At 37.9% G+C, this 14,035-nt stretch overlaps 1 protein-coding gene across 1 annotated transcript in view; it reads right to left on the minus strand.

Annotated features, from left to right (window-relative positions):
* Positions 1–12,489, minus strand: part of Pi3K68D (phosphatidylinositol-4-phosphate 3-kinase catalytic subunit Pi3K68D) — a 432,551-nt gene extending 420,062 nt beyond the window's left edge. Inside the window, exons 1-3 of the mRNA XM_067142437.2 lie at positions 12,372–12,489; positions 3,777–3,966; positions 369–1,208 (exon numbers count right to left, since the gene is read on the minus strand). Coding sequence (XP_066998538.2) covers positions 369–1,208; positions 3,777–3,966 — 1,030 coding nt within the window. The 5' untranslated portion in view covers positions 12,372–12,489. The remainder of the gene's footprint in view (positions 1–368; positions 1,209–3,776; positions 3,967–12,371) is intronic.
* Positions 12,490–14,035: the final 1,546 nt, after the last annotated feature.

A 14,035-nucleotide genomic window follows, 5' to 3' on the forward strand; every position in this document is an offset into this window, starting at 1 on the left:
TAGCTATTAAGATGGTTCAATTTGAGAATACCAGGATCTCGATAACATTTGATTTTGAGGAAGAAAATTAGGCTGAAGATGCCCACAACTGGGGCGAAACATGTCCCGATTTGAGTGTCACGTTTAAGTTGTAAACATTCCTATGAATGTATTGTATTGAAAAGGTTGACCATGTTAATAAACTTAATTGGTTTTAAGATAATAAGAGGGTTAACTTCATGAAAAACACAGGGAAAAAACTGGCAAAAAACACACACACTGAAAATTTCCACACTATCCCCACTCAGGTCCACAAGTCATCAAAATGAACTGTTGACATGAAAACTTCTTTCAGCTTATTTAACTGGATCTCCTATGGTATGGCTTACCTTTCTGCTGAGTACTTGAATTATTTATTTCCACAGATGCAGAGGAGTTGCTTGTGGTATCATCCTTGTGAAGAGGGTCAAACAAATCCAGTACACTCACTCTAACAGCAGTCTTTTCCAGCATATCACCATTCTCACTATCAAACAAGCGCAAGTCGATCAGATTATTATTGTCACGCTTCTCCACAACCTTCAAAACTTCTAGTCCCTTAATCAAATCTGTGCTCCCTGAGTTTATTCCTTGGTGCTCGTATACACTCCGCGATATGTGCTGAACACGGCTTTCTGGAGATGTAGTCACGGGTATTATCTGTTTGTAAAGCGTTACAGGTTCTGTCACATTTCGAAGCTGAGGGGAAGGAGATGGGCTTCGTTGCATGGGTAATAGTGAATTATTTCCTGTGAGCATCACACTTCTATCTAAACTCCCCCCTCTATAGCCCCCAGTCTGACCGAGGGAAAATGGTGGTACATACGGAGAGATTTGGTTCCGAATATCTGAGGTGTTAGCTCTATTATAGGTTGCATAATTTGAACTCGATCTGCTACCAACACTACTTTTACTTCGTTCAAGGCGAACAGGACCTGTTGGTCCACACAGGTCTTGCAACACTGAACTTTGTTTATTTTTCTCTGTAGGCAACATACTGTTGAAGGAGATGAGATCGCTGTCATTGTTAGAGTCTGATCTTGTGGGAACTGCTGCAGTAGCACTGTTCCGCCGTTGTCCGCTTGGTGGTGGAGCTAATATTTGTGAGGTGCGTGGATTTGCGAGAACAGGTCGAGGTCTTGACTTTAGTTCTAATTTCTCGCTTCCCTTCTTCTCTGTCATAGCAGAACCTGAAAAAATGAAATGTAACAAATATTAATTCGTGAAAGTATCAATTAAAAAATTAAGAATTCATGAGAAGGTAATTTGCACTATAATAGAGCTTGGATTTCTATGGTTTGCCATATTCTTACCCTGGTCTCTTTTTAAAAATTTAAGTTAAATTAAACATATTAAACCTCCATAAACCTGACTAAAGACGTCGTATGTTGGCTAAAAAATTAAAATAAATAAACATGTTTCTAGTTATAATAGTTTAATCATTCTCCAAGTATTAGACATGTTTTATGCTGATAATACTGAGTGATTCTGCTTGTGTTTGGTTATTTTGTATTTCATTTCTTCAGAAATGTTTTGTGATTAAATGAAGTTTGAAGGTTTTGCAAGCAGTTTTCTAATAATATTATTCGTACCACACCTTTTGTTTGGCATTCTGTAAATACATGAACTGCATTGCAAACTTTAGTGATCAATGGGCACCATTAATTTCAACAGGGGTCCTTTAGAAAGAATTAGTATTTAAAACTAATTTCAGGATAGACATAAAATCTTGTATTTCCAAAGCACTTAGGTGGCTGTATTTACTTACAATTTAAGTATTAAACTATTTCACTTTCAACTATTATTTATCAGCAGGAGGGTTTGGCCATGGGATCGTTGGCTTCGGGTACCTTAGCTGAAATCTATTTGGATTTTTTAGAACATACTAAAATTGATAATAATAATTTCAATAATATTCTTTTCTGAGCTAAATATATGGATGATACTTTAGTAATCCTAGATGAAAGCATAAAAGACGCTGCTTCCACTCTTGTCAACCTTAACAATATTGACCCGCACACAAAATTTACGCTTGAATCTGAATATGAACAAAGAATAAATTTTTTAGACTTGACCATAATTAGGCAACCAAATTCCTTAAAATTCAATACTGTATTTTCAGAAAGCCTACCCAAACATCTTCCACTATACGTCAAGATTCCTCTCATCCACAAATCCATAAAAGAGCAGCTTATAATAGTATGATTCATCGAGCCTTTACTGTCCCAATGACCGAAAGCGATCTTATAAAAGAATTGAACAATATCTGTATGATTGCCAAACTCAATGGATACAATAGTTCTTTCATTGAAGGTATTATCAAACACAAACATCGTCCTGTAACCACTCTGAAAAAAAAAAAAAAATCAAAAGTTTCTTAATTTTATACCTTTACGTTCAATAAAGGTATTTATAAGGTCACTAACGTTTTTTAAAAAACATGATAAAATTTCGTTCAGAACCAACAATAATAATGCTACAGTTTTACACAACTCATCATCTATTAATAGAACTGATTGTTTTTCAAAATCCGGTGTATATAGGGTATAATGCAACAGCTGCAATTTTTCTTATATTGGGCAAACAGGAAGAAGCTTTAAAATACGATACTTGGAACATGTCAATGCAATAAAATACAATAAACTTTCAGCAGTTGGTCAACACATGAACGATTATAATCATAATTTTACAGACATTAAACATGACATGGAAATTCTCAAAATTATGAATAAAGGACCCCTCCTTAACATATCAGAGAACTGTTTTACACATCTAAACCACTATTTTAATCCAAACTTCAATCTTAATGACATTTCTGAAAAACCAAACATTCTTTTTGACCTGCTCATTCAGCTTTTCAGAAAAGCTAAATCAAATATTAAAGGTCCAATTTTTCATTCTATTTACAGTACTTTGCTTAAACAATCTTCCATATTTCCACATCCCTCAGCCCCGCCTTAATAATCTCTTTCCCCTCCCTCACCTCCCTCCCTTTTCTCCTTCCGTTTCCTTTCCTTTCGTTTCCATGTGTTTTTACGTCTATGAATATCTTGAAAAACGACGTAACTTTGCCCCAGTTTTCTTCGAATGTACAACAGCACATTTAAGGAGAAAGCATATATTGAATTCCTTGACCTACAACTGAAAGATTTCCATCCCTAACAACTTTTTAATGCTGTACGGCGCACTGGACTTTAATCGTAAATAAACGACGTGACTTCGGCTCAGTTGTTCAATTGGATAACAGCATATACTAATCTCCTTATCCAGCAACTCAACGATTCCTATCTTTAACATCTTTCTAATGCACACTGGATTTTTTATGAATCTCTGTCACTGAGTTATTTTTTAACATAGTGCTGCACGTCTCTATAATTATTTTCTCAATATCTCACATGGTATGTACATTTACGAAACCTTACGTGTCCTTACATTGCTTGATTTCTTCGGTATTTAAATTTGCTTTAGGCTGATGATGACCTAATATTAGGTCAAAAACCAGTCCCTAATCATTTATGTAATTTAAACTCTGTATATTTTGTATTGAAAGGTGGACCTTAATAATACATTAGTTTAACTCTATTGTTCTTAAGAATAGCTGAGAGAAAGTAAAGGGAGCATATGACGTTAAGCTACACCCTCTCCTGAGTGATATTATGCACTACCATACTTCACAGATTCAGTGTACAAACTTTAGATTTACATATGCCCTCAGTCAAAACAGGAATGCCACAACCAATACAATAGTGTTTATTTACCAGTATCACACACTGGGGTCAGATGTACCGTACCACTGAATTTCTCAAGCTGCTTTTGCATCCGGAATTTTTCAAGAGCCAGACTCTCTAAACTCAGAGCCCGTGCTCTTTCCAGATCCTCTTCAAATTGACGGTCATAATCAGGCTGAGCTGTTCTGCCACGACTACCGCTCTTACCCAAATCTGTCATCTGTTGAAAGAATTGTGACACATTAGAGATGGATGATTTTGACATAGTGAGCAGTATACACTAATATACAATTAGATAAAAGCCGACTGCAAACATGTAATGATCCAAACGAGAGTGTGCATCCAACATTTCTTGCAGTATGAAAGTAAGAAAAAAGAAAATGGGTTTAAAGATTGCCAGTGGTGTAATTACTTAGGTTTATCGCTCATAATCAAAGAATGCAGCAGAAAGATTTTAAATCTACTGGAATATCCGAAATACTATGAACCAAATGGTGCCTGTTGCTGCCTGCAGGTACCGCGCAGTGGCGCTGACACAACCATACAACAGTTTTCTGACCAATTTCAAAAACTTCATGAAAGAAACAACTGAAAATGCCCACAATTGTCACCTAGAATTCCATTACTATACAGTTTGTGGAACTTTTAGTGATACTTCGTTTTACGGGGATGAGGAGTAAGGAGGGAGCTACTCCAGTGCTGGTAATACAGTCAAATGAATGGAAATGAAATCCGAACTGAATCGATACTATGATCGATCCATATGAATTTTTCTAAACCGTCGTTTCTGTGTAGGAGTTCTAGGTTGTTCCCGAGATGTACTTTGATTTTCCTCACTCATGTTCAAGCTTAACCTATATTTTGACTCTGCTATGTAAATAACAACAGTATTTAAAGTGTTTCAATTATTCGCCAGATGTCTCACGGCAATGCATAATCGATTCAAATTATTTGTGCCAGAGGTTGCCAATACGAATCTCGAAGATAACCGAGGTCTACCGATTCAGCACTAAGGGCCCGAAGTATCACTAAAAGTTTTGCGTACTGTGCATTACTCTAAAGGAACTTTCACACGCAGGAATCTTACTGTTGAACTTGACAAGCTGACCGAGTTAAACACACACACTATTGGCTTTATGTCGCACCAAAACAGATAAGTCTTATGGCGACGATGGGACAGGAAAGGGCTAGGACAGGGAAGGAAGCGGCTGTGGCCTTAATTAAGGTACAGCCTGGTGTGAAAATGGGAAACCATGGAAAACCATCTTCAGGGCTGCCGACAGTGGGGTTCGAATCCACTATCTCCCGAATACTGGATACTGGCCTCACTTAAGTGACTGCAGCTATCGAGCTCAGTAGAAACACATGAATCAAAAACATACACTAAGCAGCAGAAAACATATACTGAGCCATATTTCACTTCATGATTTAATACAGAACAAAAGCACTGCACATAATAACTGAACTGAACTCAACCACTTTCAGATATACAATAACAGTGAACAACTAGCATGATCTTGCCCCCATCAGCCATGTAGTCCGTTCGAGCTCTCTGTATGAAGAGGAATTCCATTATCATCACCATCATCATTCATACAAGAAATACTTTGAATTTTCAGGTCTGACAGAAATGAGAGGCTAATGTAAAAGCAGAATCATACAGTTTGGAAAACAATTTGAAAAACCTCATCCCCTAAACCAGGGGTGCTCAATGTATGGCCCGCAAAGGCATTTTATGTGGCCCTGGTCGAGTTTTTATAATTTTTTCGTAGATACCAGAAAAATTAGATAATAAATACTTTATTGTAATTTACAGTGAAAGGGATAAGAAAAATTTGAATTATTTGTTGTTTTTTCTTGACATGATGTTTCTTTTACTGGGCTGCAGAAAAGTTCTAAGATGCATAATTATTTCCACCTTAAACACCGGTAAGGGTTAAACTTCATCCATTTCTTGGGATTACAGCTGCAGACTTGCCTGGAGAATGAAAGGCCTCCTGCATTCCAAGGGGGTACAGTTGTCTTGGGACATCCACAGGAAATGGCCAGTTTATACCCGTAAAGTGCTTTGAGAGGTTCATTGTGGTTTACTACTTTACTGTGAACTAGCACTTATGAACTGCTGTTATTCAAAGTAGTTTTAATATATTTGTGAACAAGAGTGTCCCTTTCCAAACGTAGAAAAGTGGATAGCGAGTGCAGTGTTTTTAAAGAAAAATGGACTGACTACTATTTTTGTATTGAGAATAATGGGAAGTAATGTGTCTGATATACAAGGAAAATATCTCAGTTTTACAAGAATACAACATCAGGCGGCATTATGATTCGAAGCACAAATCTGTATATAATAAATACGATGGGGTATTATTGAAGGAAAAGATTACAAATTTAATGAAAGGTCTCACCGCTCAAAAACAGATGTTCATGAAACAGATTGAGGAAAATATAGGTGCAGTCTGCGCTAGTTATAAAGTTGCACATTTATTAGCCTTGAAAGGGAAACCATTTTCTGATGGGGAGTTTGTAAAGAACTGTATACTTTCTGCAATAGAGGAAATGTGTCCTAAAAGGAAACAACTGATAAATTCGGTCAGCTTAACGCGGATCACAATGACGAGAAAAAAAAGAACACAGGGCTAATTTGTGCTCATAACTATGCGAAAAATCTAAATCATTTGAGTGTTTTTTTGTTGGCTTTGGATAAAAGTAATGATGTTCGTGTTACAGCACAACTTTTAATTTTTATTCGTGGGGTTGACAATGCACGTGAAATAACTGAGGAGCTGGCATCTTTAAGAAGCATCCATGGAACTACAACAGGCGAGGATTTGTTTCTCCAACTGAAACACTGAAAGATCTCTATTTAAGATGGGATGGATTGGCAGATATAACAACAAATAGAGCAAGGAATATAAGTGGTACAAAAATTGAACTGATTGGAAGAATAAGAAACAAATTTACTAACAGACTGATATGCCTCTTGAATTACACTGCATTATTCATCAACAAGTGCTATGTGGAAAAGTATTAAATTTGCAACATGTGATTAACACAGTGACATCTACAATTAAATTCGATCGTATGGACTCAATCATCGGCAGTTCCAGTCATTTCTGGCTGAAATTGATTGTGATTAGGGCAATGTAATTTATCACAGCGTAATATGCTGGCTTAGTTGTGGTAATATATTGAAACGCTTCTTTCATGTTTGTGAAGAATTAAGCACATTTATGAACATGAAACAGAAAGAAGTGACAGAATTAGGGGATGAAAATGATGTGGGATTTAGCAATACTCACAGATTTAACACAACATTTAAATATTTTGAATAAGGGATTACAAGAAAAATGCATGCTTTTAAATGAAGTGAATAGTTATGTGTCAATATTCCAAAATAAAATGAAATTATTTCAACAGCAATTAGAGAAGGGAACATTCCCATACTTTTTACATTTGTGAACAAACATTTTCAGAATGGAATGTAGTGGTGATCAAAATTACATTCGCGGATCAGTGATGAACACCTACATTCCATTCTGAAGGTGGCTGTGTCAAATCTATTTCGAGACATTTCAACACTGTCACTTCACCCAAAGGCCCAGACATTAATTGGCAATACAGAGTGCTGTTTACTTTTCTCAGTTTGTCTTGCATTGTGGTTCAGGTTATTGTTTATGTTGCTGAATAACAGTGCGAGAGCTTGGTTAGTTAATTGGTTGGTGATTGAAGAAGGGGGCACCTGAGTGTGTGGATATATTTGTGTCAGGAAAGGTCAGGAGGGAGAGAACAATGTGGCCTCCAGTATGTTTAGGAATCTGCCTTTTGGCCCGCCCGCAAATTAAGTTGAGCACCCCTGCCCTAAACCAACTAGAACTGCTCTATCGATAGTATAACCATATCATGTATAAAAAACCAAACCCCATGGTGCAACAGCCCCCAAGGGCCTTGGCCTACCAAGCGACCACTGCTCAGCCCGAAGGCCGGCAGATTATGAGGTATCGTGTGGTCAGCACGACGAATCATCTCGGCTGTTATTCTTCGTTTTCGAGACTAGGCCCGCCATCTCACCGCAAGATGGCTCCTCAATTGTAATCACGGAGGCTGAGTGGACCTCGAACCAGCCCTCAGATCCAGGTACAAATCCCTGACCTGGTCGGGAATTAAACCCGGGGCCTCCAGGCAAGAGGCAGGCATGCTACCCCTACACCGCGGGGGTGGCTATATCATGTATGGTTCAACTAAACCAAGAAAAAATTGAATAACTACAGTGGACACCTCCCTTGCCTTACAATATTGACATGGTTACTAATGATTAAGGTCAATCACTAATATCGTATTGTATGCCCAATCCTTCTCCCGCCTCTCTATGGGGTCTGGTATGAAGTGAGATGAATTTCGTAACAATTTTTTATGACCGGATGCCCTCCCTGATTGCAACTTCATCAGAGGAGCTCATGAGATAAAATGAATGTGATATATGATGGTAAGAAGGAAGAGGGAGAAATCTGGTAGCGATACAAAGCCTACCTAGGTCAAATAGTACCAGGAGGTCTGCTCAACGCTTAATGTCGCCACCCAATGGACAAATCGCCATCAACAGCATTATATGCGCTTACTCCATACAAACATTGCGGAGAGGTTTGGAAATGAATCTATGCCGTTGGCAAACAATCTAGTGATAAGAAATTATATACCACTGCCTCTCCTCCCCTGCCAGCCAAAATTCCGACTATAAATTTTTTTTTTCGACCAGCGGGACTTGAACCAGCTAACCACAGTGTCAGACTTGATGCCTTCAATCAATCAATCAATCAATCAATCAATCAATCAATCAATCAATCAATCAATCAATCAATCAATCAATCAATCAATCAATCAATCAATCAACACTGATCTGCATTTAGGACAGTTGCTCAGGTGGCCCTATCTGTTATTTTCCTATCCTTTGCTAAAATGACTGCAAAGAAACTGGAAATTTATTGAACATCTCCATTGGTAACTTATTCCAGTCCCTAAGTCCCCTTCCTGTAAACGAATATTTGCACCAATTTGTCCTCTTGAATTCCATCTTCATATTGTGATCTTTCCTACTTTTAAAGACACCACTCAAACTTACTCGTCTACTAATGTCATCCCACACCATCTCTCCACTGACAGCTTAGAACGTATTGAATAGGTGGATATTAAAAATAACACTTGTAACATACTGTGTATTTATATACCACTTAGTCGAGCAGCTCATCTCCCCCCCCCCCCCCCAAACTAAGCAACATTTTTGTAACACTACACTTTTGTCGTAAATCACCCAGAACAAATCAAGCTGCTTTTCTTTGGATTTCTTCCATTCTTGAATCAAGTAGTCCTGGTCAGGGTCTCATACACTGGAACCATACTCGTAGTTGGGGTCTTACCAGAGATTTATATGCCCTCTCCTTTACATCTTTACTACAACCCCTAAATACCCTCAGAACCATGTGCAGAGATCTGTACCCGTTATTTACATTTCCCCAATGAAGATCTTTACTTATATTAACACCTAGGTACTTACAATGATCCTCATAAGGAACTTTCACCCAATCAGTGCAGCAATTAAAACTGAGAGGACATTTTCAATTTGTGAAACTCACAACCTTATTATTATCATACCATTGCCTACTGTCTATCTCACAACAATGTCAAGGAAATTTTGCAGTTTCTCACAATCTTGTACTAAATGATCATTGCCACCAGGCAGTCCAATATCAAACACTAATATAGTAAAAAAAATTCACCTTTGCACAAACAATTTTGCAAATAAAAAGATGTAACACCGGTCACTACTCATGTTTAACAACAATACTAATGACTGAAAAATGGCAGATAATTCTAAGAATGGAATTCATTATCATATGAAGTTACTTGTTGGTAAGTGTAACGATGTCCTCCAAGTGCATTAAAGTCATCAGATGTGGGTTCTGGGAAGCTCATCTACCCCCACGAACAAAGCTGGTTATGGCACAATCTACTCGTGCACCTGCAATGTCTTCGCAATCTGCAAGGCTGCAACTGGCTCGAAGTCTCCAGGCATCATAGTTTCTATTCCCCCTGGACCTGGCTTCGGATCTGTCATGGACTCTGTGAGTGGGCTGCTAACAGTGGGGTTCAAACCTAGTATCTCTTTAATTGCAAGCTCTAAAGTTATGTGACCCAAACCATGTAGCCACACACACTGTAGGTTACAAATAGCTACAATAGTACTTCATACTACTCCAAAGGCCTTCACTGCCTGTATGGAAATGACTTGACTGCTCTATCTAGTCAGATACACAATAAATAAACAGGGATGATGAACAAGATGCCTCTAGTCAAAAATATTAAAACAATTTGTAGTTGTCATCGTAACAATATTTATGTTGTGCTATCTTCTCTCACACTCTCCCCTCACTCTGCTATTATCTGCCCAGTTTTATATGGCTGCCAATGTAACGAATGCATAGTGCACTTACAATGGTGCAGACAAAGATTACTGTTGGGTCAAGTTCCTAATGATCCCCGATGGTTACTGTTAGTGACAAATTAGATTCCAGGTCACTAGAAAAAACCGTTAGTGCCAGGGTTAGGCTAGAGTTTGTTGCAGTGACTTTAATACTTATTACCGCCAGTGTCAAGATTACGTTTTTTTAAAAACTGTTTTATGTCGCACCAGCATAGATACATTTTTTAATTTGCTTTACGTCGCACCGACACAGATAGGTCTTATGGCGACAATGGGACAGGAAAGGGCTAGGAGTGGGAAGGAAGCGGCCGTGGCCTTAATTAAGGTACAGCCCCAGCATTTGCCTGGTGTGAAAATCGGAAACCACAGAAAACCATTTTCAGGGCTGCCGACAGTGGGGTTCGAACCTACTATCTCCTGAATACTGGATACTGGGCGCACTTAAGCGACTGCAGCTATCAAGCTCGGTCACAAAGCTTTTGCCTTCTTCATGATTTTACCATGTTGTGAACATGTAGTTCAGTCTCTTGCTGCAGGAGGTGAAATACAGTGTCAAGATGCAATTCAACAGACAGCTATGGGTAATCTGTCAAATTGCAATTATACCTACATCTGAACATCTACATCTTAACACTAATAAAAAAAACAACAACTTCACCCATTTTATGGTTATCATTTGAGGCTAAAACCTAGAAAATGCTCCCTCTGTACTTCTAAACCCTGGAAGAAAATCAAATCACCCAGACTGGATGGAACCACATGAACATGTTCCAGCTGACTAAAACAAGGACAGGATTGTATGGAGCAAACTTAACCGTTTACCTCATAAACAGTGAGGTTTCATATCAGAAGACACCAAGTTCATCTGTGGGAAAGAATGAACAGTGAAACACGTGTCAGTGCCCTATGTGTCCATCTTCTGTTCTGAACAGGACTTGAAGCTTGCTAGTGACAATGCCCTAGGTAGCATAATCCTGGACAACAAGCAAATTAACATCTGTTTGATGAATTTGATCAAATCAATGCATTTCTTCTTCTATTTCTTTTCCTTGTAGATAGACCATACGGTATATCTTTCCATTAGCATTAGTGTGTTCTCAACATGAGTATATAAATAAAATCAATTGCAACTGACAGAAGAAAGGGATGTGGGGGTAACATTTGATGCAACTATTACGTTTAAGGACAATACAAGTGAATTAGGAGAACAACAACAACATTTAAGAAACCACACTTTCTTACCTGAAAGGAAATTACAGCGTCAGTGAGTATATCGAAGTTAAAGGGCTGATGATTATTGCTAGGGGAACAATTCTAAAAATCTAGAAGATTTTTTTCAAAAATTACAGCGTCAGTGAGTATATCGAGGTTAAAGGGCTGATGATTATTGCTAGAGGAACAATTCTAAAAATCTATGCATGCATGTTTAAGATATATGTCATAAAATTAATCTAAATTTAATACGGTTATGTGACATCGTTGTTACCAATTTGACAGGTTTAGTAACTAACCAGAAATTATTTCTACCTCTAAAATAACACCTATATTATTTTTAACACTTAAAATGAACCTTACAATACTTTGTCAAATGCTGCTACTTCTTTGCCATTTGGAAACCTCTGATGAGGGGAAGTTGAATATAAGTACCAGTATTTAATCAGATAGATTATAGTAGTATAGGAAACCTGACAAATGCGGTATTCAGTATTTAATATAACAACAGAATGCAATAAACAATTTCAGAACTTGAAAAAGTGTTTAAAAAGGAAATTAAACTCTATAGCACGATGATATCACGATTTCTGGTATTTATTAAAATAAATCAGCGAAATAAACGGTTATGCAGACAATAAGTAACGAAATCAGACTGGAATATTTGAAGAACAATGAACTAAATAATCTCCCATACCTTACTATAAATTAAATGTAATACTCACAGGTTACATAATTCTTCACAGATAACCCTTCTTTACAATAAGAATGGTAAATGATAACATGTAACTTAATTTCAATGCACAAACGTAGTCATAACCAAAAGTTTATGTAGACCAGTCAGCTGTCCTTTAACCTCAATTCACTCAACTGACACTCAATTGCACACTGATTAGGTCTGATTGCTTTGACAACATGCAAGATCTATGAACACCAACCTTAAGGCATTAGTATAAAAAATAAGGTCACGTAACAAATTCACGATGTGTGTAGTTTTGTGCCATTTGAAATACAAATTTTACAAGCGGTTAGTCGTGACATCAAAATTAATTTCATGCAATGACAAGCACACAGATACAGACTCAAACAAATGAATATCCACTTCCATTGATCTCGAAGCGCACGATGAGAGTGCTGCACTATACAGGTTGAATTGTGAACTACGATTATAAACAATAGTTGAATGCACTGCGAAGTGAGGATATAAAAAGGTTGTTGGAATGTATTAATGCCAGAAGTCTGAACATTAATTATTTGTAAGGATATTGTCCTCTTTCTGTACAGTATTATCAGGGAATTGCATCCTCTAAACAACTGAATGTACAAATTATTTTCGCCTCCAGCGTATACACGATTTAGGGGATGTACGTGTCATTTAGAGCTTTGTCACTGCGTTGGGAATGAAGCCTAATATTGAACATTTTTAACAACGTATGTAAGTGCAGGCTGATACGTGGCATGCGTTTTAATTTGCTCTGCGCGGGTCTATTTTGTCTCTCACTGATCACGTGCGCAGAAAATAACGATTATTGTTCCCTTTGCCAAGATAAAGGTTCACATACAATGTGCAAATTTAATCCTGGCCCAGATCCTGGTTGTGTTAATTATCAGATAAGGCCTTTTACTGAAGAAGAAAAGTATTCGATTATAGAACTTCATAACAAAATGAGAAACAAGGTAGCCTTAGGTCTAGAAAATCGAGGGAGTCCAGGTCCTCAGCCTTCTGCAAGTGATATGAATCTAGTGTCTTGGGATGAAGAATTAAGTGAAATTGCTCAGAGGTGGGCTGATAGATGCTTGCCGTTTGACACTACGCATCCGCATGATACTTGTCGTGACACTATGAAATACCGAGTGGGACAAAATATAGCCACAGATTCTTCTGATTATCCTCATGATGGTAATGTAACCGTGACTAAGCAAGCGATGAGATGGTATGAAGAAGTCAAAGACTTCAATTCTCAATGGGCCCATAGTCTCCGAGAATCCACAGATCCGCATAAAAAGGTTGGTCATTACACGCAGCTAGTGTGGAGTAGAACTAAGTTAATAGGATGTGGACGTGCGGTGTTTGATGAAATGAAAGGCAAAACTACATTCCAGACAGTTCGCATTGTATGTAATTATGCACCGGTAGGTAATATAATTGGTGCAGCAGTATACGACACGGGTGCACCATGCAGTAAATGTCCTGTGGGTACGTCATGCAGCTGTCCAAAATTTGAAGGTCTTTGTGTTCCTCCTGAATCAGCAGTGGATAAATGCGAAGGTATGAAAACAATAACTGAAAAGCCTTCGCATGAACCAACGAAATCGGAGGAACAGAGGCCTCCAGATGAAAACAATGCTCAAAATGATACTCCAAAACCAGACCTACCCAAAGTGAGTACAGATAAAGAAGATAAACTTCATGTTGAAAGAAAAGACGGAAATAATAAGGGGAGAGAATCAAAGAAAGATAGTGAAGAAAAGGAAAATATTCTGCAGATTCCTGAAGAAAAGAGAAAAAATCGTCCTACTACAGTAACCAAAGGTGACACAAAAAAGCGTACTGCTCGAGTTCCTTTCTACAAATTCAGGCGGGGAGTTTGGGTGAACGGAG

The sequence above is a fragment of the Anabrus simplex genome, chromosome 3, assembly GCF_040414725.1.
Source record: "Anabrus simplex isolate iqAnaSimp1 chromosome 3, ASM4041472v1, whole genome shotgun sequence".
Classification (NCBI taxonomy): domain Eukaryota; kingdom Metazoa; phylum Arthropoda; class Insecta; order Orthoptera; family Tettigoniidae; genus Anabrus; species Anabrus simplex.